The sequence below is a fragment of the Alexandromys fortis genome, unplaced genomic scaffold (assembly GCF_014885135.2).
Source record: "Alexandromys fortis isolate MF-2015 unplaced genomic scaffold, M_Fortis_MF-2015_v1.1 scaffold_350, whole genome shotgun sequence".
NCBI classification, from domain to species: Eukaryota; Metazoa; Chordata; class Mammalia; order Rodentia; family Cricetidae; genus Alexandromys; species Alexandromys fortis.
The window spans coordinates 648,431-662,520 of NW_026068263.1; the positions used below are offsets into that span (position 1 = coordinate 648,431).

General features: G+C 36.5%; 1 protein-coding gene across 1 annotated transcript; it reads left to right on the forward strand.

The window, feature by feature from the left end:
* The first annotated feature begins 10,798 nt into the window (after nt 1-10,798).
* LOC126494481 (olfactory receptor 18-like) lies at nt 10,799-13,780 on the forward strand. The gene is made up of 2 exons (XM_050131847.1): nt 10,799-10,825; nt 12,836-13,780. The coding sequence occupies exons 1-2, from the start codon at nt 10,799-10,801 to the stop codon at nt 13,778-13,780; spliced, it is 972 nt and encodes a 323-aa protein (XP_049987804.1).
* The last annotated feature ends 310 nt before the right edge of the window (nt 13,781-14,090 follow it).

The following is a 14,090-nucleotide window of genomic DNA, read 5'->3' on the forward strand; positions in this document are numbered from 1 at the left end:
GTTGCATGCATGTAGTTTCAAAATATCTTAGGAAAATGGCAAGCAGTATTCAGTGTCATTAATCAATATATTTAACTGGAAAGTCTTACACATCCAGATATCCAGACCAGTGATATCAATAATGTAAATTCCAGAAGTCATATTTCAGGCCTTTGAAACATGTTAGTTTAGTTGCACATATCACTGGGTGCTTGAATATTTATGTAGATACAGTGGGCTACCATTGCTGATAGTAACAACAAGCAATATTTATTGAAAACTTTCTAAATGTCAGAAAATATGCAAGAAAAAATTCCACTTTGATTGGATTTTAATAAAAAAGGATTTGATGTCTAGACACCCCTTCATAGGCTGATATTTTGTCATACCTGCGTAAAGTAGAATCAAATCTGTTGGAAACCAAATTGAATAGCATGTCTGAAATCTCACTTCAAATGCCATAGTCCTCTGAATACAATAGATTATATCAGTATTCTCCCTGCTGCCTCCTCAAATTGGCAGGTTTGAAGACTTTTAATAATCCTCCCCATACCAACCATATCTCACCATTCATTTAGTCAAGTGTCTCTTTCTGGGCCACAAAGAGGCAATGCAGATCTGAACATATCAGTCCTAGTGTCTTATTAAGGTCCACTCTTTGTTCCCTGGATAGATATAAATGGAGTCAGAAGCTTCACGGGCTAATTATTGACCATTCCAAGGCCTTAGAGGTTTAATGCGGAAGCTAATAATTTCACAAATGGGATCAGGTTGTACCAGTCTCTCTGGAATTCATCACATTAGTTGTAGAAGAACAAGAGAAAGTAAATATCCACAGTATGACTTTGAGCTCTCTGGACTTAGGTTAAACTATTATGTATGAAACTCTGTATGTCATCCTGTGTACACTGAAATTCTATACACTTTTTCCATTATTGCCTAGGAACTTGATGAACATTTGTGGCCCATCAATTGATGCTGAAAAAATGAGATTTACTAATTCTAGGCCCAGAAAATGGAGATTACATATGGGGACAAGGTACCCAAACCTCATATAATTATAAGCATATGTACACACTTCCACGATATAAAATGGATTCACATTTTTGTGAATGTATCAACATGGTACCTATGAAACTTTTCATTTTTCCACATAGAAAATAATACTGACATCATTATTCAAAGAAGTGTTACAACCTTTAAATGACCATCAACTATTAAATTTTAAGTTGTAAATCTAATGTATCAAAATGAAGGATTTATAAGCCTGCAATTGTGCACCCTCCCTTTTTTCCCAAACTACATTGGAAAGAATGTCTCATGTTTTGAGGTGTCACTGTGCTAGGAGAGACTCTACTCAGGGCAATTTTGATGATCATTTTTTCAAGTGATAGGTGAAGATATTCAGGCTGTCATTTATGAACTCACCACTCTCAGAGCTGTAATTATGTCAATTTTGTCAAATTGAATAGGTCAACTGTATGATTTCATTGAAAATGAAACAAATTCCCTTCTGGGCTTCCTTATATCTAACACATAACTACTGAATTAGATTCAACTTCTGCTAGATTATAAACTAATAAAATCAGATTGCACAAGCCTCACTGTCTGGTTCCCAATGAGATTCTGCCACCCCACTAAATCAAGGAATATTATCTCATGGAGGTTCTCATACAGCAACTAAAGAATAAGTAGGTACAGCTATAGATTCCCACATTCTATAGTCAACAAATTGAAGAATCAGAACAAAATTATATTTTTGATTAGTGTATGACTTTGAAACCAAGTGAAAATGTGTAATAATTAGCTGACTTTTTAGTTAATTACAAACTTGAAGGCCTTAAGTATGGAAATGGACTATCAGTGTGAACAATTGTCTCTAGCCTCCTCAAGAGCTCAAGGTGAAGGTGATAGCTTTTGTTCTTTATATCATCTCGTTTTCTTGAGCACTCATTTTCTTCACTGTTCCTTTGTTTTGATATATAATGCCAGACTCTCGTGGAGCCAAAGCTGGTCTGGAAGCAGCTAGGGAAGCAAGAATGTTATTGAGCTGTACTCATCTCTACATATTATAAGTGCTGAGATCAAAGATGTGCATCGCCACATCTACCTTGTAATTATCTCTCCTTAATTAACTTTTTAATGAGAGGTACATTATCATGATTGTCAAATGTTAAAACCAGTGTCATTAATCATTCCTGTGTTGTGCAAAACAGTGAGTATTACCTATCTTAAAAATAGTACACTGCAGAAATTTGAATATTTATGCCTGAGTAAAATTATTCTGCATTAATTTTTTATATGAAATGTCCTACTTACACCGTGAATATGTGTTGTTTTTATTGGTTGAAGAATGAGGCTGTTTTGGTCTATGGCAGGGCAGAATATAACTAGGATAGAAATCTAAGCAGATACACACAGAGAAAAAAAAAGGTGGAGTTGAGAGATTAGTTAGCACCTGTTGAAGGAGTAAGATGTCAGTGCATTACAGGCAAGACATGGGCCACATATCAATCTACTGATGACTTGAAACGGGTTAATTTAAATGTAAGAGCTAGTTAGTAATAAGCCTGAGACATCAGCCAAACAATTATAGCTAATATTAAGCTTCTGAGTAGTTCTTTTATGAGGGGCTGAGGAACTGGACAGGACATAGAAAAGCCTCCAACTACAAATTTTTACCACTGAAACCCCAGACATCTGGTAGCAGCTCCCCTTATCTACAGCAATCCCCTGCAAGCACATTCTATGTTGCATCCCCAAGTAGTGAAGCCCTATAGACCAGGGAGCAGCCTCCCCGCACCAACAACCACCCCCACCACAACTCTGACCACAGGAGTCTTGGCCCAGATTTCTGCTAGAGAGGTGAGTGTCTGGATTCCCAGCAGCAGGATCCTGTTCTCCAGGCCCTAGCCTTAGGAGAAATATCCCATGCCCCACCATCAACTACCGAATCCCAGAGACAACAGTGTAGGTTCCCCACACCTGAAACCATCCCCCCATCAGAACCTTGGCCCTGACTACACCTAGAAAAGAGCCCCCAGAGCTACATCAGCAGCTAGGAGAGGCACAATTCTGCCTGCACCAGAAGAAAGAGTGACCACATAGGCTGCATGTCCCACTTGCACCATTTAGAAAAAGAGATTTCACCTGAAGCATAGCCTCCACCTTCACCCCTTGGACAAAGAGATGGAGATGTGCCGATATAATACTTTCAGAAAACTGAAGAGGAATATGCCAACAACTGAATCTGGTGGCCCTGCAAAAAGAAGACCTGAATATCCTAACCCGAACAAACAGAAGAAAATGTCCTGAAATATGACATTAAGAAGATGATAGAGACCATAAAAGAGGAAATTAAAAATTCTTGTAAATAAATGGAGGAAAAGACAAAAAAAATGTAAGAAATTAATGAATGTCTTTAAAACAATCAAAGAGAAAACAGGTGAATCACAACAGTTCAAACAGTTCAAGAGTTGAAAATTAAAATAGAGACCATAACGAAAACACAAGCTCAGAAATTTCTGAAAATCAAAAATCTGGGTAAATGAACAGGAACTACAGATGCAAGTATAACCAAGAGATGGAAGAGAGAATCTCAGGAGTTGAATACAGTAGAAGAAATAGATTTATCAGTCAAAGAAACTATTACAATCAACAAATCCTTAACAGAAAATATCCAGGAAGGCAAGGATTGTGAAGCCTCCAGAAGTTCTTTTATTGTATAGGATTATTTTGGCTACCCTGCGTTTTTTGTTTTTCCTTATGAAGTTGAGTGCTGTTCTGTCAAGGTCTGTGAAGAAATTTGCTGAGGTTTTGATGGGCATTGCATTGAATATATAGATTGCTCTTGATAAGATGGCCATTTTTACTATGTTAATTCTGCCTACCCAAGAGCATAGGAGATCTTTCCACTTTGTGGTGTCTTTCAATTTCTTTCTTCAAGGATTTAAAGTTCTTGTCATACAAGTCTTCCACTTATTTGGTTAGAGTTACTCCAAGACATTTTATGCTGTTTGTGCTATTGTGAAAGGTGTTGTTTCTCTGATTTATGTCCCAGCCTTTTTATCATCTGTGTACAGGAGGGCTACTGATTTTTTTGAGTTAATCTTGTATCCTGCTACATTCCTGAAAGTGTTTATGAGTTGTAGAAGTTCATGGGTAGAACTTTTTGGATTGCTTATGTAAACTATCATATCATCAGTAAACAATGAGAGTATGACTTCAACTTTTCTGATTTGTACCACTTTGATATACTTTTGGTGTCTTATTGCTCTAGCTAGAACCTCAAGAACTATATTGTAAATAGATATGAAGAGAGTGGACAACCTTGTCTTGTTCCTGATTTCAGTGGAATTGCTGGGAGTTTCTCTCCATTTAGTTTGATGTTAGTTGTTGGCTTGCTATATATTGTCTTTATTATATTCCTTGTATCCCTGCTCTCTCCAAGACCTTTATCATGAAAGGATGTTGTATTTTGTCAAAAGCTTTTTTGGCATCTAATGAGGTGATCATGTGGTTTTTATTTTTCAGTTTGTTTATATGGTGGATTATGTTGACAGATTTTGGATGTTGAACCATCCCTGCATCTCTGGGATGAAGCCGACATGATGATGGTGGATGATGGTTCTGATGTGTTCTAGGATATGATTTGCCAGTATTTTATTATTTTTGGAACAATATTCATGAGTGAGATTGATCTGTAATTCTTCTGAGTAATGCATTTCAAACTCTACTATAGAGCTAGATTATAGAAAACAGCCTGGTATTGGCATAATACACAGTAGGACCAATGTAATTGAATAGAAGACCCAGATATTAATCCACACACCTTTTAACACCTGATTTTTGACAAAGAAGCAAAAATATCAAGTGGGGAAAAAAAGTATATTTAACAAGTGGGCTGACATAACTGGATATCAGTGTGAAGAAGAATGAAAATAGACCCTTATCTATCACCATGCACAAAACTCAAGTCCAAAAGGATCAAATACCTCAACATAAAGCCAGTCCCAGTGAACATTATTTATTTTTCTAACCTCAAGGCATTTGCCATTGAAAACCTGAATAGGTATTAGTGGTGTGATGTACATATTTTTCCAAATTCTATGAAATATAACATAGTCACCTGACAGATTTCATTCCTTTTCATACATGTTTGGTTACTTTCTGCAGGTAGGGTATTTTGTTGTAATAAATAAATAAATAAATACAGAACATTTCCTTATAATCTCCTTGGTTTGTTGCCCTGTAATGGAAAAGTTCTTTAAATCTTTTCTATTGACATGATGCTTTTATTTTTTACAGTTCCGAGGCATTCAGCACATTTCCAAGCAATGATAAATCAATTTCTCCATTTTCTTTATGTATACACTTGGTGCTATGAACATTCCTCTTAGCACTGCTTTTATAGTGTCCCATAGATGTGGGTACGTTATGCACACACTTTCCTTGAATTTCAGGAAGTCTTTAATTCTTTATTTCTTTATTTATCCAGAGGTGATTTATTTGAGCATTGTTCAATTTCCATGAGTTTTCTGTAATTATTGCTGTTGCTGAAGTCTAACTTCAAGCCATGGTGATCTGATAAGATACAGGGTGTTACACAATTTTTTTTTAATCTTTTGATATCTGCTATTGATGGAGGTGGGTCTTGTATCTTATCTGTTGATTTCATTGGTTAATAATAAAGAAACTGCCTTGGCCCTCATAGGAGAGAAAATTAGGTAGGCGGAGTAGACAGAGGAGAATGCTGGGAAAAAGAAGCTTAGTCAAGGAGTCGCCATGATTCTCCCGCTCCAGACAGACGCAGGTTAAGATCCTCCCTGGTAAGCCAGCTCATGGGCTACACAGAATATTAGAAATGGGTTAGAACAATATGTAAGAGCTAGCCAATAAGAAGCTGGAACTAGCCGGGCCAGGCAGTGTTTGAAAGAATACAGTTTCTGTGTAATTATTTCGGGCATAAGCTAGCCATGTGGGCGGCCGGGTGCCGGGGACGCAGCCCTGCCGCTTCTAATTCAACATGCTATGTTACTATGTAGTCAGTTTTTGAGACGGCTCCAGGAAATGCTGAAGAGAAGATATATTCTTCTGTGTTTGCATGAAATAGTCTATAGGTGTCTGTTAGGTTCATTTGAGTTATGAAATCTGTTAGTTCCCTCATTTCTCTGTTATTTTTCTGTCTACCAGACCTCTCCTTTGGTGATAGTGGAATATTAAAGTTTCCTACTGTTAGGGTGTGTGGTTTCATATGCAATTTAAGCTCTAGTAATGTTTCTTTTATATATGTTGGTGTCCTTTTATTTTGGGATGTTTATTTGAGACCTCATTGATGAATTTTCCTTGTGATGACTATGAAGTATCCCACTCCATATCTTTTAATTTATTTTAGTTTGAAGTCTATCTTGCTAGATATTAGAATATATTTATATAACATTAAAACAACCTAAATGTTTAAAAACTAAACTATGTAAATTTCCATGTAAATGCAGGAAGCGAGGAAAAATCATCCTTAGTGAGTAAACCCAGATCCAAAAATACAGGTATTGTATACTTGCTCTCTTGTGTGTTGTGTCTGTCTGTCATTCACCAAACTTGTGCCTTCCTGTTACCAAGACCCTGCTTCTCCCACGGTCTGAGTGGCTCCCCTGAGCCAGTCCGTGGCAAGTTTATATAATTCTATTCTTGCATCGACCATAAGTTATACATCTCAAAAAGCATGGGGCATCAAAATTTTTCTAGGGGAGCAAGCAAAGCTATCTCCACATATACTTTTCTTCTTTACACCCTAACACTTTAGTATTGCTGAAATTAACTTCAAAACTGATTTTCCAACTTCAAGCATGTAAGTTAATATAAGTTAATCATGAACTAATTACAAGTTTGTGAAACATGTTGAAGAACAAGAGTATCAACATTACTTATTGGCTCATATCCACAATGATCACTGCATGTGAGAAAAAATAAACTATTGGCTAACTCTTGCTACTTTCCAGGCACAAATATGAAAACCTAGCATGCTTTTAAGAATTTTCCAAGTCATACAACCCTGCCCTCCCCCCCCAAGTTCGACCTTTTGTCCGCAGGATCCTTTGACTACTAGGAGTCCCTGTTCCTGTGCTGAGGAGATCCATCCAGATGGATGAGTGTGTAACATCCCAGGGCAGACAGTCTGGAAAAGGAGGACAAGGCCCCTCCAACTCCTGCTGCAGGGGCTTCTTTGTTCCACACGACCCTGCCCTCCTTCCAAGTTGAACCTTTTGCCTGTGGGGTCCTTGGACTTTCAGGAGTCCCTGTTCTTCTGCTGAGGAGATTCACCCAGACAGGTGAGTGTGTACCATCTCAGGGCAGACGGTCCAGGAACGGAACACAGGGACCCTCCAAATCCTGCTGCAGGGGCTTCTTGGTTTCACAGGACCCTGCCTCCCCCAAGCCTGCCCTATTGTCTGGGAGGTCCTTAGTCCAGGAACAGTTTCTGCTCCTACACTGCGGAGATCCACCCAGAGAATCAGTCAAAGCAAGGATTGGACCAAGATGCCAAGACTCTCCTGGCTGCATTTGAAGGAAGAGATGGGCAGGCACCAATGCAAGAATTCCTCCAACAATCTGAAAGGCAACATGACAACACCAGATCTGAGGGATCACGCAACAAGAAGACTTGAACACCCTATTCCAGAAGAAGTAGAAGAAATCAACTTTAAGCGTAACATTATGAAAATAATACAGGACCTGAAACAGGATGTGAAAAACTGCTTTAAAGAAATGGAGAAGACAAACAAAAAGGTAGAAGGAATGAATTAATCTCTCAAAGATATCCAAGAAAACCAAGAAAAAGCAATCAAACAGGTAATGGAAACAGTTTAAGACTTGAAAAATTAAATGGAGGTAATGAAGAAAACACAAACCGAGGGAAGGCTAGATATGGAAAATCTGGGTAAATGATCAGAACTACAGAGACAAGTATAACCAACAGAATACAAGAGATAGAAGAAAGAATCTCAGACACTGAAGATACTAAAGAGGAAATAAACTCATTGATTAAAGAAAATAACAAATCCAACAAATTCTTAACATAAACATCCAGGAAATCTGAGACACCATAAAAAGACCAAACCTAAAAATAATAGGGTAGGAAGGAGAAGAATTACAGCTCAAAGGCCCAGAAAATATATTCAACAAAATAGAAGAAAATTTTCCCAACCTAAAGAAGGATATTCCTATGAAGGTACAAGAAGCATACAGGACACGAAATAGACTGAATCAAAAAAAAAATCCCCTCGCCATATAATAATCAAAACTCAAAACATACAGAATAAAGATAGAATATTAGGATCTGCAAGGGAAAAAGATCAAGTAACATATAAAGGGAAATCTATCAGAATTACACCTGTCTTCTCAATAGAAACCATGAAAGCCAGAAAGTCTTGGATAGGTGTGCTGCAGACACTAAGAGACCAAGAATGCATTCCACCCAAACAGAAAAGAATATACCTTCTTCTTAGCACCTCATGGAACCTTCTTGAAAATTGATTACATAATTGGTAACAAAGCAAACATCCACATATACAAAGAAATTGTAGTAACCACCTGTGTACTATTGGATTACCATGGAATAAAGTTAGAATTCAAAAACAATACCACCCCCCAAAAAAACTAAAAACTCATGGAAACTGAACAGTCAACTACTGAACCACCCCTGGGTCAAGGAAGAAATAAAGAAAGAAATTAAAGTCTTCCTTGAATTTAATGGAAATAAAGACATAACATACCCAAACCTATGGGACACAATGAAAGCAATGCTAAGAGGAAAATTCATAGTGCTAAGTGTTCACATAAAGAAAATGCAGAAAGCTCACATTAGAGACTTAACAGCACACCTGAAAGATCTAGAAAAACAGAAGCAGACTAACCCAGAAAGAGTAGAAGACTGGAAATAATCAAACAATGGCTAAAACCAACAAAATAGAAACATAGAAAACAATCCAAAGAATCAATGAAACAAAAAGCTGGTTCTTGGAGAAAATCAACAAACATGACAAACCCCTATCCAAACTAATTAAACAGCAGAGAGAGAACACAAATTAATAAGATCAGAAATGAAAAGGCGGACATAACCACAGGCACAGAGGAAATTCAGAGAATCATTAGATCTTACTACAAAAACCTGTATGCCACAAAATGGGAGCTTACCAAGGCCAGCTGGACTGGAACTGAACAAGCATGTGATCAGACCGGACTCTTTGAACATGGCTGACAATGAGGGCTGACTGAGAAGCCAATGATAATGGCACTGGGTTTTGATTCTACTGCATGGACTGGCTTTTCAGGAGTCTAGTCTGTTTGGATGCACACCTTCCTAGACCTTAATGGAGGGGGGAGGGCCTTGGACTTCCCACAGGGCAGGGCACCCTGGCTTTTCTTAGGACTGGAGAGGGATGGGGAGGGGGAGAAGGGAAGTGAGAGGGAAGTGGGTGGAAGAGGTAGAAAGTTTTAATAAATAATTAAATTTAAAAATAAAAGAATTTTCCAGGTAATGGCGGCACATGGCTTTAATCACAGAACTCAAAAGGCAAGATAGGTGCATCTCTGGAAGTTTGAGGTCAACCTGGTCTACAGAGCTAGTTCCAGGACAGCTAAGGCTGTTACAAAGAGAAACCCTTTCAAGAAAAACAGAAAAAAAAAATTCAGGAAAACTTAAATTCAGACCACAATTATTTCCTACCCCAAGAACAATTTGGGATTTCAAGCTGACTACTTTGGACATATTTATATCCGAATGGAAAATATATAGCTTAGAGCATAAATAATAAACTAGAGTCTATCATAAGACCTAGATGAAAGCCATAGTTTATATACTTGGAAGAAGAAAACTAAATCTATAAATCTATAAAGAATTAAGTAAATGAACATATAAGCCACATTCATTTTCATTCTTCCCTTTACTAATCTGTTTAGAAAACATTGGGAAATGTCCTTTAAAGGCCTCTTCGGATTGACCTATACTCTAAGCACATATACAGAACCATTTATAAAAGAAAATCTAGACCAAAGTTTTGCCAATTCATATTAACTGACCTTTAATACTGAAAAAAAGAAAGTACCCCAATCAGGACTTTCCAATGCTTCATGTGTTCAAATAAACATTTACACTCATGTGACCAAATAAACTTACACTTCTGTGATCAAATAAACATCTACAATCTAAAAAAAGAAAAAGAAAACATCATAGTTTTTTTACTTTGAATACTAACTTAAAGAAAATAATGAAACTATTTTTAAACATACAGAAATTTTGAATTATTTCTTTTATTTTTGAAGAAAATCACTTCATGATTTCCCCCTTTCTATTTCTTTCCTTCAAACCCTCCCATATACCATATGTTGAAAAAACTTCATCCAAGTTATTGGTATCTAACATATGGATATTTTAAATAATATATAAAATATATAAATACATTGAATGGTAACTAGCGTTTCCCTTAAGTAAAGAAAGAGCTAAAAGATTTTAAAGATATATTTTTCTTTTCTTTCTTTTTCACTTATAATATTAAGAATCTCTAAGGAGCTGTGATATTGTGTAACAATTTGTGTAATTATGAGTTCTGGGCATTCTGTCTCCAAGGTTGTAAAAGAGTCAATAATTACTCCCGGCCTTCAAGATTGCAAATTGAAAGTACAGGGGGATGGTGATGTGTATTCTTTTCTGGTGGATGACTGTATCAGGGGGTTATTTCATCATATATTTACATCAACCCTAGAGAAATAAACCTGAGCCTTTCATGGGCACAAAACAAAGGAGTGACTTTGGATCTTGATCATGACCCAGCAGAGAATCAACTTAAACATTTAAGTATTGAGTGGGGTGGATGATGGACAAAGAGGTCTTGGAAGCATTGGTTTTCCAGGGTGAAAAGTTCTTTAGGTAGGTGATTTCTTATGTCCACTTTAAAGGTGAGGTAAGGGGCTGGAGAGATGGCTCAGCAGTTAAGGGCAGTTGTGTGGCACATAGAATAGCTACTGACTTATGGAAGTTTGTCTTATATTTTTCCAAACGATTGAATTTTTTTCTAGCAGTTTTCTGCTAGTGGTGTTGGGATTTTTAATACATAAAATCATATTATCTGCAAATAGGGATAGATTGAATTCTCCTATTTGTGTCAATTTAGTATCCTTTTTATATCAGTCAGAACTTCAAGTACAATATCAAAAAGAAGTGGGTTGACAGTCCTTTCTGATTCTTTACTTCAATGGAATTCTTTCATGCTTTTATATATTTAGAATGATTGAATAAATATATATTTAGACTTCATATTTTCATATAGATTTCTATTATGTTTTCATATGTTCCCTCTAGACCTACATTCTCTAATACTTTTTTGATGAAGGCATGTTGGATTTTGCCACAGGTTTTGCCTGTATCACTTGAGATAATTGTGGGATTTTTGTTTATAAGCCAATTTTTGTGGCTTATTGCATTCATATGTTGAAAATTTCTGCCTCTTTGGGAAAAAGCCAAGTAGATCATGGTAAATAACTCTTTTTATGTGTGTCTGTATTCTATTTGCAAGTATTTCATTGAACATTTTTGAGTCTGTATTGACCAGGGATGTTAACATGAAGTTATCATTTTTGATTTGTCTGTACCTTGTTTTGATTTTGTAATGTTCTTTGATTCATTAAAGGACTTAAGATGTGTTTTTCTTTCTCTGTTTTTGAAAGTGATTTACAAAGTTTCTTTCTCTCTCTCCTGTAAAATTCTGGTAGAATCCAGCTGTAAACTGATCTGTCCCTGAATACTTTTAGTAAGAAATCTACTTTCCTCTTCCTCATTTACAATGTTTGTGTTTAGTTTGTTGAATTCTGGGCTTAGTTTGATACTTTGATGATTCTAGAGATTCTTTCATGGTGTGGGAGGTCCTTCTGTCTGTGTGTTGCTTTTCTTGGTTAATGAATAAAGAAACTGGCTTGGTCTGTTGATAGGGCAGGACTTAGGTAAGGGGAAGACTAGACTGAATGCTGGAAGAAAAGGGCAGTCAGGGAGACACCATGGATCTGTGGCCAGAGGTAGATGTGCTGAAACTTTGCTGGTAGGCCACAAAATTATGGTGATACACAGATTACTAGAAATGGGTTAAATTAAGATGTAAGAGTCAGTCAATAAGAAGTTAGAGCTAATGGGTCAAGCAGTGATTTAATTAATACAATTTCTGAGTGGTTATTTTGGTTCTGAGTGGCTGGAATGAACAAGTGACCTCTCCACTTACACATTCATTTCTTTTAGGTTTTCTCCCTAAAGATAGTACAGGATTTTAAAAACATTCCCTTATAACAATTTCTTTGTCTGTCTAAAAGGACCATATTAAGTTAATGTACAAAATAATATAGTTTAAGTAATTGGTGTTTTCGTAATAATTTAACTTAAGGAAAATTTTGGCTTTTTAGAAAATATATGATATATTCTGTTTATAATTTTGCTGTAATTGGAATAATTTTTAAATTGAAAGAATATTATTTTCTTCTCTGTGTCAACAAAAAGGATAAATGTATTTTACCATGACCTAAACATGTGATTTCTAATTTCCTTGGTTTTAAAAGCCTGTTGAGTTTAGTTCCTCAAAAATAGATTTGTATGAAAGGAGATTTGTAAATTGGAAATCCAAACAGAAAGTTGTAAATTATTGGGCTTGTCTTGATGGTATAAGTGGTGATCCTCAAGAGAAAATTTTGCTTGTAATAATTTGAATTTAAAATATATGGGTTTCCCCCCTTTTTAAACTATTTCCTTTATATTTGAGATTATAATGTAATTATGCCTTATTGTATGTAATTTTTCCAATTAATTTTGTTTACCCAAAGGTGTCCAAACAATACAGAAGCGCAAAACCTACCAGTTGTCTCACAATTCCATCTCATGAGCCTCTCAGAGGATCCAGAACTGCAGCCCATCCTCTTTGGATTGTTCTTATTAATGTATGTAGTTACAGTGCTTGGAAACCTGCTCATCATCCTGGCTGTCACCTCTGACTCCCACCTCCATAACCCGATGTATTTCTTTCTCTCCAACCTCTCCTGGTCTGACATCTGTTTCATCTCCACCACAGTCCCAAAGATGATTTGGGATATTCAAACTCAAAGCAGAGACATCTCCTATGTGGGCTGCCTAACACAGATGTCTATGTTCATACTTTTTGCATGTATGGATAGTATGCTTCTGACTGCAATGGCCTATGACAGGTTTGTGGCCATCTGTCACCCTCTGTATTACACAACCATTATGAACCCTCACTTCTGTGCATTCTTAGTTTTGATATCTATTTTGGCCAGCCTTTTAGACTCTCAGGTACACAATTTGGTTGTGCTCCAAATTACATACTTCAGGGATATTCAAATCTCTAACTATTTTTGTGATCCTTCACCACTCCTAAATCTTGACTGTTATGAAATGTTCAGCAAAATCATAGTCACACATTTTATTGGTGCCTTTTTTGGTATATTTCCAACCTCAGTGATCCTTTTCTCTTACTATAAAATTATTTCTTCCATCCAGAGAGTTCCATCAACAAGTGGAAAATATAAAGCCTTCTCCACCTGTGGGTCTCACCTTTCAGTTGTTTGCTTATTTTATGGAACATCCGTTGGAGTATATGTTGGTTCAACTGTATCAAATTCCCCAAAAAACTGTGCAGTAGCTTCACTGATGTACACAGTAGTCACACCTATGCTGAATCCTTTCATCTATAGCCTAAGGAACAGGGACATTAAAAGTGCCCTCTGGAGGTTTCAGAAAAGAACAATATAATTTCACAAACCCTTCCATCATTTCTGAAGAATGAGTTGTTATTCCAACTATTTACACCTAAAAACACAACTTCTTTGGTGTTATGGCTTTCATTCCACTCCACTAATAAATAAATGTATATTCTTTCAGTTTGTCCTTAATTGAACTCAATAAGACTACTTAGAAATTGTCTTCTCTTAAGCAAAAATAAATCATTTGTATCCAGAAAGACCCACAACAACTGAGTAAAGACCCCAGGTTTAAAGTGAAACAGTTAAGTAACGTTATATTTTCACAACACATACCCCTCTCTAAAGTCCATGTAAACTAT

Coding starts and splice junctions, on each gene's coding strand:
- LOC126494481 (XM_050131847.1), top strand. CDS start 10,799: ATGACCCAGCAGAGAATCAACTTAAAC. Junction 10,826..12,835: donor AGCAGAGAATCAACTTAAAC/ATTTAAGTATTG, acceptor TTGTTTACCCAA/AGGTGTCCAAACAATACAGA.